At 46.4% G+C, this 13,824-nt stretch overlaps 1 protein-coding gene across 1 annotated transcript in view; it reads right to left on the reverse strand.

Moving 5' to 3' along the window:
• Positions 1-9,495, reverse strand: part of UPRT (uracil phosphoribosyltransferase homolog) — a 24,274-nt gene extending 14,779 nt beyond the window's left edge. Inside the window, exon 1 of the mRNA XM_024192889.3 lies at positions 9,203-9,495. Coding sequence (XP_024048657.1) covers positions 9,203-9,480 — 278 coding nt within the window. The 5' untranslated portion in view covers positions 9,481-9,495. The remainder of the gene's footprint in view (positions 1-9,202) is intronic.
• Between the last annotated feature and the right edge of the window lie 4,329 nt (positions 9,496-13,824).

Below are 13,824 nucleotides of genomic sequence, written 5' to 3' on the forward strand. Positions count from 1 at the left end.
AATGCATGGTCTCAAAACAATAGTTACTTTATTTCGAAGGGGGAAGGATGGTTGGCCTACAGGGAATTAAAATCAACAAAGGGGGCGGGTTTGCATCAAGGAGAAACACACACAACTGTCACACCAAAGCCTGGTCAGTCATGAAACTGGTTTTCAAAGCCTCTCTGATGCGCAGCGCGCCTTGCTGTGCTCTTCTAATCGCCCTGGTGTCTGGCTGCTCAAAATCGGACGCCAGGTGATTTCCCTCAACCTCCCACTCCGCCATAAACATCTCCCCCTTATCTCACAGATATTATGGAGCACACAGCAAGCTGCAATAACAATGGGAATGTTGGTTGCACTGAGGTCTGACCAACAGCGCCAGTGAGCTTTTAAACGTCCAAAGGCACATTCTACCACCATTCTGCACTTGCTCAGCCTATAGTTGAACTGCTCCTTACTACTGTCCAGGCTTCATGAATGGATCCCCCGAACTCGTCACTGGAGAGCAGAGGTGCAGCGGAAGCGGTGGATGACGACAGTTACCAGTCCTACTGCACCGTCTGCTGCCAGCAGCACCCAGGAGGACTAGTACGGATCCCCCGAGCTCGTCGCTGGGGAGCAGGAGAGCAGAGTTGCAGCGGAAGGGGTGGATGATGACGGTTAGCAGTCCTACTGCACCGTATGCTGTGAAAGCAAGGAGCTGCTGCTGTGTAGCAATGCCAGCTGCTGCAGGTGCTTCTGCAACGAATGCTTGGAGGCCCAGGTAGGGCAAGGTACCACGGCCAAGGCAAAAGAGGAAGAGCCCTGGAGCTGTTACATGTGTCAAACACAGAAGTGCTATGGGGTGTTACAGCGCCGACCGGACTGGAATGTATGGCTGCAAGACTTCTTCACCAGCGACAAAGAACAGGAATATGATGCACTTAAAATCTAAAAAGGCCCAGAGTCACTACCCTTGATAACAGAACGTCAATGACTGCATTGGCTACTTGGATCACAACAGTCCCCACAGTAGACTTTCCCACAACAGCAGAGGTGACGGTGAGCTGAGCGGGCTCCGTGCTTACCGTGGTATGGCGTCTGCACGGGTAACCCAGGAAAAAAGGGCCGAAATGATTGTCTGCCGTTGCTTTCACAGAGGGAGGGGCGACTGACGACCTGTACCCAAAACCACCCGCGACAATGTTTTTGGCCCATCAGGCATTGGGAGCTTAACTCAGAATTCCAATGGGCGGCGGAGACTGCGGGAACTGTGGGATAGCTACCCACAGTGCACCGCTCCGTAAGTCGATGCTAGCCACGGTAGTGAGGACGCACTCCGCCGACTTAATGCGCTTAGTGTGGACATACGCAATCAACTGTAAAATCGATTTCTAAAAAACTTCTATAAAATCGATCTAATTTCGTAGTGTAGATATACCCTAAGAAACTACCCTCCCCTGCTCCTGAATAAGAGCCACAAATTGCCTCTCACAGCCCTATATATTAGCCACTCCTCTCTCATCCTGCCCCTCCCCACTTTGTGGCTTTTTCACACTGTCTCAGTGCCTCGACCATCTGTCTTCTGGTGCACTAAGCAAACACACTTCCCCTCTAACATTTGCAATTGTGGTGCTCTCTGTTCCTTTTTATACTACTTTCTACCTAGAGAGAGATCTGAAACCAGATGTGATCTGGATACCCTGTAAGTGAGCCAGTTTTTCCTTCCTTCCCAGCATTGCCTATTAACGTCTCATTATGATATCCATATCAAGTAGACCAAGCTCTTGGCAGCAGGGAACTAGTCTTAGCTGTAAAACTCCACGCCCATCCCTGCTGCATCCATTCTTAAGAGAGGATTTCCAGCACTACAATTGCTTAAAAAGACCAGACAAGATGAATTATGCCATTCCCAGAAAAGATCATCACAGCAAGTTCTAGTCACCCTGTGCCTAACTGTTCCTTCTCCCCTATGTGGTTTAGCAGTGAGCATTTTTGAATCTTCTTGGATGAAAGAAAATTGCACCCTGGAATCTTTCTCCACCACTGAAATGCAGCTGTCTTTCTCAGATGGAATGTGGCAAGAAAAATGCTGCAATTTTTTCCCCCTGTGAAAATGTAACAAAATGAGAGGTGAAAGCCCATGTTACATTGGAAGCCTACTTGCCTTTTTGAACAGCCTCAGTGGGTTCCCCCCACACGCACACAGTAATGTTTTTTCTAGTAAATGTTTAGTGAAAAGCTCGGAGTGTCAGTTACAGCTCTGCTGCCTTGTCATCATGCCATGTTCAGGATCAAGTGCAGCTCTGAGACTTGTCATCATTTCAGTAGATGTTTTAGTGATCCATATTTATGATTCTCCACCTCCTCTAAACAAAATAACATCGCCTTGCAATGAATCTAATATGTAAATCTCCTCAAAGGAAGGATCAGCCAGTGGCTTGTAGGCTTGCCAAACCCAAAGACCTCTTGGATACACTTGGAAAAGCTGAACACTTTTTTACTTGCAGCAAGAAAGACACCCATCTGGGTTCAGTAAGTGGGATATTTCCCTACGTTCCAAAAACTACACAGTTTTCCTTTACTAGCCTCAAAACTCTTTACAGGTGAAACCCTTCTCACCAACAAGTTTTGAGTGGACACAACAACACCATGGGTTGGGGAGGCAGAACTTAATCCTCCCTCTCTCCACAGCCCACTCTCACAGCCCCCTTTCTGCTCTGCAGTGGAGACAGCTGCCAGGGAGTGTTTCTGGTGTGCAGAGTTGCTCTCTATGGAACCTCCACAGCCTGTACAGCCTGTACACTGCAGCAGCTCTGTGCATTCTGTGCCTGTGATACGATTACTCTTCAGCACACAGAGAAACAAGATACAGAAAAACCCTAATTCAAAATAATTTAAACTACAGAAGCTACGGTTACTTAATGCATACAGTGTCCTGGAGAGGTGAAGTATTGTACAGATATGGATGATTTAAACCATTGCTTGAAAATTTTACACACCTACTGTCAATGGCCCAACCAAAGGCAGATACAAAAGACCAGGGAGGGCCTCTGGTAGTGCCTGGTGGCAACTGCTGCAATTGTCTGCTTCCCAGTCAGCAACAAAGAGAATCTCAGGAGTGTTGACAATTTCACTGCTGCCCAACCCTGTCTGAATAACACCCAGGAAACTGGCAAGAGTCTTGTCTGCTTCATGCTGCTGCTCACTAACTTTTATAACCCTGAGAAAACTATCAAAGGCAGCTCTCTCCCTTAAAGTTGTTCCAGAGGCAGCCTCATTCCGTTCTTCTCCTCTTTCACAATTGCTTTCTGGGAAATCCAGCATTCAAGGACTTTCTCTATTCCCTTTCTTGCTCTGGTAAGTTTACATCTATTAGCTACTGGGGAAAAGGGAAATGTTAGTCATAGCTGTGTTGCTCCCTTCTCCTGTTCGGTCACAGAACTTGTTTCTGTCATTGCAAATCAGTAGCAGAACCTAACTGGAACTCCAAGTCACGTGCTGCTTTAGCCTCTTCTTGGTATTCTTATATGCTTTATTTAAATACCTGTTTAACAGGTGAGGCTGCAACGTATACCTGACACTGATTTAGTGTCTTAAGATCTTGATTTTTTTTTTTTTAAACAAGCCACGCTTACAAAAAAGGAGGCTCTCCTTGATCAAAGGAATGAATGTGGGGGTTCAAAGCAGCAGGAATTTGAAAAGCAATCTGCTAAGTGCCAGAGAAGTGGGGATTGTAATGGAACTACTGACCTATCCAATGGCACAGTGGCACAAATGGATGCGTCTACAATAAATGTGACAGCATAACCAGTGAGCAATGGTTCTTCCTTCTCCGAAGCACAGTGCTTCTTTCTATTCTCTGTATGTAAATAGCTCCTCACTATATACTGTGCATTTTAGCATGTACATCCAAAAGCAGGAAGCAAAGTCATAATACAGCAAGGAGGCAGACACTATGAAAGCTACAGCACAAGTCTTAGCAGTGAGACAAAAAGAATAATTGACTCTGAATTAAGGAAAGTGTAAGCCTCTTTTAACTTTTGCAATGTTTTAACGAAAAGTATAAAGAGGTTTGTTTGTTTGTTTTTTTACAAACGCTAGGTTTTTCTACCTGTGAGGATTCCTTCCTCTGCCTGCTTTTAGGGTAAAAAAAAAAAAAAAAAAAGAAAGAAAGAAGGAAATTGACGAGAGACTAGAACTATAAAAATTGGGCAGTCAGTCATGATTTCATGTTTACTATATGTGTGAGAGGTAACTTCTAGTCTCAATCAAAATATTAATAGGAATGATCTGGCAGCTGATCTACTTTAAAGTCACTTCTTTGGCCAAACTAGTGACTTATTGGTCATGTCCTGCACTACTACGAACAACATGTTTCTGTTCCCAGTCCCGGCCTCTTGTACTGAGTTGGGAGACCTGGAGAAGTAAAGGGACTCTGTTCCGTGTAGAAATGAGCAGGATCTTAAAATATATCTGTTACTTAAGGAGTAGTGTTGTCTGACTGCAGACCAGAGAAAACCTGGTTGGATCCCCAGGAGTGAGGAGACCAGGAACAAGACAGATGAAGTGGGTGAAAGGACACTTACATTGTTTTTGACTAGTTTCTATCTTTGTCATGCACAAATTTAAACAAGCCTGGACCTAAGAGACTGCATCAGAATCAAGACAGTTGGCTTGCAACTACAAATAGACCATGTGGGTGTATCCCATGTGACCAATTTCCAACAAATGCAACAGGGCACATGCTGATGCCCCATACCTTCCCCAGCTTCTATTTATGGCTCCACACAGACTTTTCATTCTGTGCACTATATAAAAAAATCCAAAGAGTAGTTGAGTTTCACCACCACTATTTCCATGTCACACCTTGATGTTCTCTAGAGCAATGTTTCTCAACCAGTGGTCCCTGACGCAGTTTAGGAAGGCAGCAAGCCGGTCCCTGGTATCAACAAGGGTGAGAAGCACTGCGCTAGAGAAAGGAAGCAGCAGCTTATTACACAAAGTCTTACGTTCTCTTGTCTCAAAGGATCCGATGAGCTCTGAACCTGCCAAGGCCTAGGCGTGGGTGGCAAAAGATTCAAACTAAGGAGTGCAAAGATATTACAGGAAGCTTTAAAGTCATAGGGTTAATTTATTTATCATGAATGGTATTGAAACAGAGTTCACAGCCAGAATTCTGCATTTCTGGGATTAATTATTTACAGTTACAGAGAGAACAGGCTGTAGGAGAACGGGAAACTGTCCAATTCACAGCCTTTCTCATGCCCAGCTCAAGGCTCTTGAGGTAATCCATGCTCACAAATTACCTGAAACAGCTGCAACATCTGGCCACTTGTACCAAGACTTTGGACCATTCCTGCAGAATATTACAGTATTTGTATAAGCACTAACATGTCTAGGGAAGATGATGTCAAGGCCTCCTACCACTACTAAGCCTTAGTGACTATTCTGTGATCATTCTCCACTGAAACAGTCTGCATGTGAGACTGGAATCTGATGCCAAATTCAATGGACATATTCACAGATTGGATTCCATAACATCAGTCAGCCAGGACCCAGAGTGGTCTCAAACCACATATCCCCACCCAGTGTTGGAATCTAATTTCTTCATATGTCAGGACATGGACAGCTTGTTTAAATACATTTATAATACTGTTTGTTTCCTCGGAGAGGGCAGGAAAACATTTCTAATGCTAGACAGCAGCAATGGAGATACCAAGGCAAGACAATTCAAATTTGTCACCAGTGTAACCCCATGTGACTGCACCAACCCTTAGGGTTAGTAGAACTTGTTAGCAAACCGTGGATTTGTTAACCTAGGACTTAAGTGTCTACACTCATTTGTAACCCCAGGTTAGGAATCGTTGAACCCAAGGTCCCAACCTGGGGTTCCAGCATCTACAAAGCATTATGTTACTGCCCATAGCCAGGACCTAGCACCCTCCCACTCTAGCCCTTTGTTCGTGGTTCAGTATGGAAAAACATTACTGTCCACCAAACTTAACTGTCCAGAGGACACAAAGTCAAGCCCATGGAATTGTGAGATACTTTTAAAAAAAGAACAGGAGTACTTGTGGCACCTTAGAGACTAACAAATTTATTAGGGCATAAGCTTTCGTGGGCTACAGCCCACTTCTTCGGATGCATATAGAGTGAAACATATATTGAGGAGATATATATACACACATACAGAGAGCATGAACAGGTGGGAGTTGTCTTACCAACTCTGAGAGGCCAATTAAGTAAGAGAAAAAAACTTCTGAAGTGATAATCAAGATAGCTCAGTACAGACAGTTTGATAAGAAGTGTGAGAATACTTACAAGCGGCACTGCTATGGGTATCCGCATGGCCCCACAGTATGCCAACATTTTTATGGCTGACTTAGAACAACGCTTCCTTAGCTCTCGTCCCCTAATGCCCCTACTCTACTTGCGCTACATTGATGACATCTTCATCATCTGGACCCATAGAAAGGAAGCCCTTGAGGAATTCCACCATGATTTCAATAATTTCCATCCCACCATCAACCTCAGCCTAGATCAGTCCACACAAGCAGTCCATTTCCTGGACACTACTGTGCTAATAAGCGATGGTCACATAAATACCACCCTATACCGGAAACCTACTGACCGCTACACTTACCTACATGCCTCCAGCTTCCATCCAGGACACACCACACGATCCATTGTCTACAACCAAGCTCTAAGATATAACCGCATTTGCTCCAATCCCTCAGATAGAGACAAGCACTTACAAGATCTCTATCAAGCATTCTTAAAACTACAATACCCACCTGCTGAAGTGAAAAAACAGATTGACAGAGCCAGACGAGTACCCAGAAGTCACCTCCTACAAGACAGGCCCAACAAAGAAAATAACAGAACACCACTAGCTGTCACCTTCAGCCCCCAGCTAAAACCTCTCCAGCGCATCATCAGAGATCTACAACCTATCCTGAAAGATGATCCTTTACTCTCACAGATCTTGGGAGACAGACCTGTCCTCGCTTACAGACAACCCCCCAACCTAAAGCAAATACTCACCAGCAACCACACATCACTGAACAAAAACACTGACCCAGGAACCTATCCTTGTAACAAAGCCCGATGCCAACTCTGTCCACATAGCTATTCAAGTGACATCATCATAGGGCCTAATCACATCAGCCATACCATCAGGGGCTCGTTCACCTGCACATCTACCAATGTGATATATGCCATCATGTGCCAGCAATGCCCCTCTGCCATGTACATTGGCCAAACCGGACAGTCTCTATGCAAAAGAATTAATGGACACAAATCTGACATCAGGAATCAGAATACTCAAAAATCAGTGGGAGAACACTTTAACCTGTCTGGCCATTCAATGACAGACCTGCGGGTGGCTATCTTACAACAGAAAAACTTCAAAAACAGACTCCAACAAGAGACTGCTGAGCTGGAATTGATATGCAAACTAGATACAATCAACTCAGGATTGAATAAGGACTGGGAATGGCTGAGCCATTACAAACATTGAATCTATCTCCCCTTGTAAGTATTCTCACACTTCTTATCAAACTGTCTATACTGAGCTATCTTGATTATCACTTCAGAAGTTTTTTTCTCTTACTTAATTGGCTTCTCAGAGTTGGTAAGACAACTCCCACCTGTTCATGCTCTCTGTATGTGTGTATATATATCTCCTCAATATATGTTTCACTCTATATGCATCCGAAGAAGTGGGCTGTAGCCCACGAAAGCTTATGCTCTAATAAATTTGTTAGTCTCTAAGGTGCCACAAGTACTGCTGTTCTTTTTGCGGATACAGACTAACACGGCTGCTACTCTGAAACCTGAGATGCTTTTGGCAGCCTCCCAGAGCATGAGTCCAGTGAGGCTGTGTCTATGCTGCAAAGTGACAGGGCTTGAACCCTGAGTCCCAGCTGGACTAAGGTTTGGACCCTCCACTCCCATAGGGTCCTGGGCCTCTAGGTCCAAGACCTGGGTTAAGGCACTTTGTGTGTAGACACAAGGGGGAGTTTAGGCTTCAGCCTGAGTTTGAACCCTAGGCTTACACTGCAGTATAGATGTATCCTTAGGTTATGTCTAGAGTGCGATAAAAGACATGGCATGGCCACAGCTGGCTTGGGCTTGTGAGGCCCAGGCTGGGGGGAGGGATAGCTCAGTGGTTTGAGCTATGGGCCTGCTTAAACCCAGGGTTGTGAGTTCAATCCTTGAGGGGCCCACTTAGGGATCTGGGGCAAAATCAGTACTTGGTCCTGCTTGTGAAGGCAGGGGGCTGGACTCAATGACCTTTCAGGGTTCCTTCCAGTTCTATGAGATAGGTATATCTCCATATATTATTATTTATTATAAAATTGCAGTGTACATATTGGGGTTCAGGAAGTGAGCCCAGACTCTAAGACCCTGTGTGGAGTAAGACTCTCAGAGCCCCAGCTCTAACCTGAGCCCCAACATCTACACCACAATTTAGCCCCACAGCCTGAGTGCCATGAGGCCGAGTCAGCTGACCCAGGCTCTTAGACTTAGTGCTGCAAGTTTTACCCCAGGGCCAGCTGGAGACAGAAGGAGAGTGCTTCAGCATCACAGTCTGACATGCTGCTCCCCGCTTAGCAAAGGGGCACTGCAGACAAATGCAAGAGTCTAAGACCCAGAAGCAAAATAAAACCCAAGATAATTACTCACCCCTTGAAATGCCCACAAAGCCTAAGCAGCATCTAGGTCTCAAAAAAAGTGGGAAGCCTGAACAGTGGTGTCCCTTGTGCGACCAGCTACAGTGCTGCCTGATGCACCCTAGTTGTTAACAAGAACTGGCCCTCCTTACAGCCCTACTTTGCTGAGCCAAGTCCTGTCACTTAGGACACTTTAAACCTTGCCTGACTCCCTCTCCATACAATTTTTGCCCACGCATACCCCCCAGCCTCCTGCCTGCCCCCCCCCGCCCATTCCCTCCTGCTCCCCACGGTCTGATCCCCCGTCTTCTGCCTGCCCCCCCCCCGCCCAATCCCACCTCCTGCCTGGGCCCCCCAGCCCGATCCCTCTTGATCCCCCACTTCCAGCGTAGGCCTCCTCAAGCCGATCCCTCCTGCCCCCAGCCGACTCCTTCTGCTCCCAACCTCCTGCCTGCCCGCCCCCCAGGCCAATCCCTCCTCCCCCCTCGCACCGCCAGCCCGATTCCCTTCTCCCCACCGAGGTCACCGCTCTCCCCGCCGCCCCGGCCGGGCCCTGCTCTCACTTGTCCCTGATGATGGTCTGCAGCTCGCGGATCTGGTCGTTCATGGGCAGCAGCTTGAGCTGGGCTCCGATCTGCAGCGGCTGCGGCCCGGGCTCCGGGGGTGGGACCCCATTGCTGCCGCTGTCCGGGCTGGGGCTGCTGTCGGGGCCGGGCTCCGCGAAGCGGATCAGCCGGGTGCTACCACAGCCGCCCCCTGCCCCGGCCGCCGGCTGGTCCTCCTGCTGCCGCGGGCCGCCCGCCGCGCCCAACGGCTGGTTGTGGCAGGGCATGGTCTCCATGCAGCGGGGCGCGCGCCGCCACCAGCCGTCCGCGCGCAGCCCGGGACCCTCGCTACCGGCCGGGCCCGGCCCGCCCCGTCCGCGCCCATTGGCTCCCGGCCCTGCCACTCACCACTCAGGCGGGGGCCAGCGGCCGGGAGCATAAAGCCCCGTTTCCCGCCACGCCCGCTTCCTGTGCGGAGCACGCGGGCGGCGGCGGGCAGAGGGTCCTCTCCCGGCGCGAGCGGGCTGGGCTCTCAGTTCCCGTCCCGTGTCGCCTTCCTCCCCCACACAGCTCCTTCGCGTGCCCCCTGCTGTCCCCTTCCTTTCCCCGCCGGGCAGCGCCCCGCGCGATGGGCCGCTGCGCCCTGCTGGGGTACCCCGGTGACCCGCCTGCGGACGCGCCTTTCTCCCCTTAGCCTCCTTCCTTCCACGTCGGCATGTCCCTGGCGCTCCGCAGCCGCGTCGCTCAGGCATCAGCAGGGCCCCTCCCTGCCCCCCGGCAAGTTAAATACAGGGACCCCTCCCGCTGCCCTGGCCCCGTGAACCCGGCCCAGCTTAGCCCCCAGTATCCTCCCCCACGTGCCGACTCGAGCCCCCCTGCGGAGAAACGCCTTCGTGGGGATCCCTGGGTGGGCAGGCGCCTGGCTGGGCTCCACACCTTACGGGGGCTGCTCTAGCGGGGTCGCCAGGGTGATTTGCAAATGGGGATTGAGAGTTCAGCTCAGCAGGTGTTTTGGGGGGGGTGTCTTTAACTATTGCAAAGGGGCAAACCCTCTGCTTAACCCTTGTGTGTTCGGCACGTGTCAGGATTGTCCGAGCGGGTTAAAGGGATTGCAAGGGACCCTAACAGTTTAACGGCCAAAATTGTTGTTGAAGGGTTTTGCCAACTCCAAGGATAGAAATATATATTTAACGTCAAAGGAAGTGGTTTTGCATATTGATTTAATAGTCCTTAATGATGATGAGAGACTAGCTGGCATTGGGTAAACTCTACCCCCACATCCCTCCAGCCTTCCTTCCTATGGGATATAGCGATGGTTGTATTTTCATCTGGGTCCTATCACATACGCACTAAAACTGAAATGTGTTGTAAGGACAAGCCTACTTGATGGAGGGGAGGGGTATGCCAACTAGAGCTGTGTAAGGCTATTACCTGGTCTCTCTGGACAAACTTCAGCTGTGCTATCCTCCAGGTGTTCAGGGGGCTAATAAAAATGGCTGCTTGGGAGATAGGTAGGCGTAGGAGAATGTCTTTGGTCAGGTAGTGTTCTATCCCCAGGGTCAGAGGAATGGATCTAATCACAGGCAGGGAGCTTTTTTAATTTCCTTTCTGATTATATTAACTAGCTTTACTTGTCATGAGTACTAACCCTTGAGGAAAAATACTTTGTTGACTATATGTGTGTATTCCTTCCCAGTTCCCATACTAACTAAATGTAGCTGGGGCTTCCTATTGCCCCATACAGGTATTGTCCTGAACTAAACAGTCATTGAATGCTGACTATGCTAAATATTACAGTGCAGCCTTCCTTATCTGAACTAATTGGGTTAATGATATCTTTGAAGAGGATATTTGAGGATAGGAAAAAATAGGGGATGAATTCTGGACTGATCTGCCCCCAAAATAAGCATCCACAGATGGTAATACTTATATTATAAATAGCCAGAGTTTGACAGATTTATTTGAAAAAAATCCCAGGTGCCCATCTTATGTGCAAAATTTCAGATAGGATATTTTTTCAACAGAGAAGTTGTGAACTCGTCAAGAGTGGGGGTTTATAATGGGAATAATGGCAGAGCCTTAACTGTAGAGGCACAAACACAGATCTTTCGTTGGAGTTGAGAAGTTTGATTCTGCAATAATTAAGGGATGCATATCGGTAACTCTAGGCATGTGCCTATTAGGAAAATAGGAATTAAAAAAAAAAAATAAAGCAAAGCCTTGGTACATCTTAATTATCTTGTCAATCCATTTAACCAAGAACTAGGTATGTAATAATACTGCAGTTTGCAGAGCATAGTAGCATTCAATGAGAACTTCTTGTATGATTTTTTTGTAATGCTTAATCATATATACAATGGAGAGAAGACAAGATAGGACTCCATGAAAGGCTGGACCACCATAAAAGTGCACCTATAGAAACAATTTCTAGGGTTGAAATTCAGAGAGCCTCAAACCAGGATTCATTTTTCATACTCCCAAAGTACTTATAAAGGTATTTGGAGTTATAAAATTGTATGTGCATCTGTGGATGCTTTCAAAATGTTTACACATTACACTCTTAAATGCATTTTTTGTGAACACAATCAGAGGCTGCTGAAAATGTGGCCTAAACTTGAAGTTTAGATTATGTGCAGCGAATTTTCAGTGATGGGAAATGGAGCACAGGCCTCTCTGCCGGATGGATTTACCTGGAATGTAAAGTGCTCTGGGATTGTGTGCTTTTAAATTTTAAGATGAACAGCAGCCCAGGAACCCAACTGAAAGGCTGCCAGATAAGTTGTATCCCATAACAGGAGGCATGAGTGTGGGGACTGAAGACTACTGCAGGAAAGAATTATAGGAGGCTCCAAGGAGAAGGGAATCTGACCTCAGGAAGTTTAAATATGTAACCATAAACATCTCACAAACCAGTCTGAACCTGAGTCCCAAAAGTCATGGCTTGTGCATACCCCTAATGTGTTTGTGTTTTGGGGGCTTAGAATTGGTTCAACCTGTGCTGCTCCTTGTTATACTTATGATCTTTTCACTCCTGCCTTGTCCTCCCTACCCGTCTCTTGTATCCACCTGTTGTCTCTCATCATATGTTAAAATTATAAGCTCTTTGGAACAGAGACTAAACAGAATTTATTACAGCACCTAGCCTTGCTCCCTGATTTGGGACTCTGAATGCTACCACAATACAAATAATTATATTAATGTCAATGAAATAAACTTGATGGCTGCTATCTTGGCCCAGAATAAGGGTCCATTCCTGCCCCCACTGAAGTCAGTGGGAGGTTTGTCATTGACTTCAATACGAGTTAGAGTGGGTTACAAGCTAATATAAAATATACAGTTTGGCACATTTGTCATGTTTTCCTTCAAGAAGAGTAGTCTGAATTAGGTTCTGTGGCCTCTCCCACTATTAAGAGAGTATGTCACATCAGCTGTTGAACTCAGCATGAAGCGCATGAGTAGTAGGTTCCAATCCCATTAAGTGAGGCATCCTCAGGGAGTGCTGTGACAATGCAACTGTTGTTGCTTGGCCCTGCCTGACAAAAATCACAGATGGGAGCCACATTACTGCATGGTCCCTGCTAGAAGACCTAATGCAGGATCAGGTCTTACATTGGAATAAACTGGAAGTAAGTGCACTGAAATCCAAGTTAGACAGTGTAAAGCTTGTGGAAGGAGAAACAGAAACCAGTCCTATGTGTATGACAGAAAAATCAAGTTGTCAATTGTCTATTCATTGTGGTATTATTTCTAAAATATTATTCTTAAATTTATGTATTAGAGTCTGCCCTCTTGAAATTCATACTAGCTATCAGGTCAGTCGATTTCTCCTCCCTATTTCATGTTAACTGACAAAACTCAGAAATTCCAAGTCCTGTGAATTGTGTTGTATCACCGTCACTGCTCACTGAATTCTGATTGTTAATTAAATGATGAGACTTCTAAATTCCAAGCCATTAATTGGACTATATTACAGTCATGGCCAGGAATACTTATCAGTGAATCTGATGTTTACTGCCTGCTTTATAATTACAGTTAATACGCCAGGTCCCTTGAGGGTGAGAAACAAGACAGAATGGAAGGGGAGCAAACACAAATGTGAGGAGGGAAGAAAAGAGAGGAAAACAAATCCATTGCTGCTCCAGGTACACACACAAAAATTTAAACCTCTTCCCCAACACTGCTCTAAACCTCCTGAAACAGCCACTTCTTGTTATGTTTCTACACAGAAAGCTAAATATATACTTTCTGTCTACAATTATTTTTATATTTAGATTAAGCATATCAGCAAAAAAGAACAAAAGTAAAGTCTACATGTGAGAGCATTGTGTTGGTGTGTCACCTCTGCACATGCTACAGTAATCCTGACGTCAAAATGACTGCTATCTCTACACACATACAGAGTTCTTGGGCATTTAAAGGTGTAGTACACAGAAAAGAAAGTGCAGAACACTGAAGGTGGGGGGAGAATTGGGGAAGAACATTTTCTGCTGAGACATAAAACCTGAGATTTTATAAGAACTATTAGCGAACAATTTAGCTGAGGAAGTTAGTCCTTTCTTTGGCTCACAATGACCACATGCAATCTGCAATATTTTTAATAAACTTGTTCAATATTTACAATTGCTCAACTAACACTTTAT

This window comes from Terrapene carolina, unplaced genomic scaffold, assembly GCF_002925995.2.
Source record: "Terrapene carolina triunguis isolate 2854851 unplaced genomic scaffold, T_m_triunguis-2.0 Scaffold131, whole genome shotgun sequence".
Taxonomy (NCBI): Eukaryota; Metazoa; Chordata; order Testudines; family Emydidae; genus Terrapene; species Terrapene triunguis.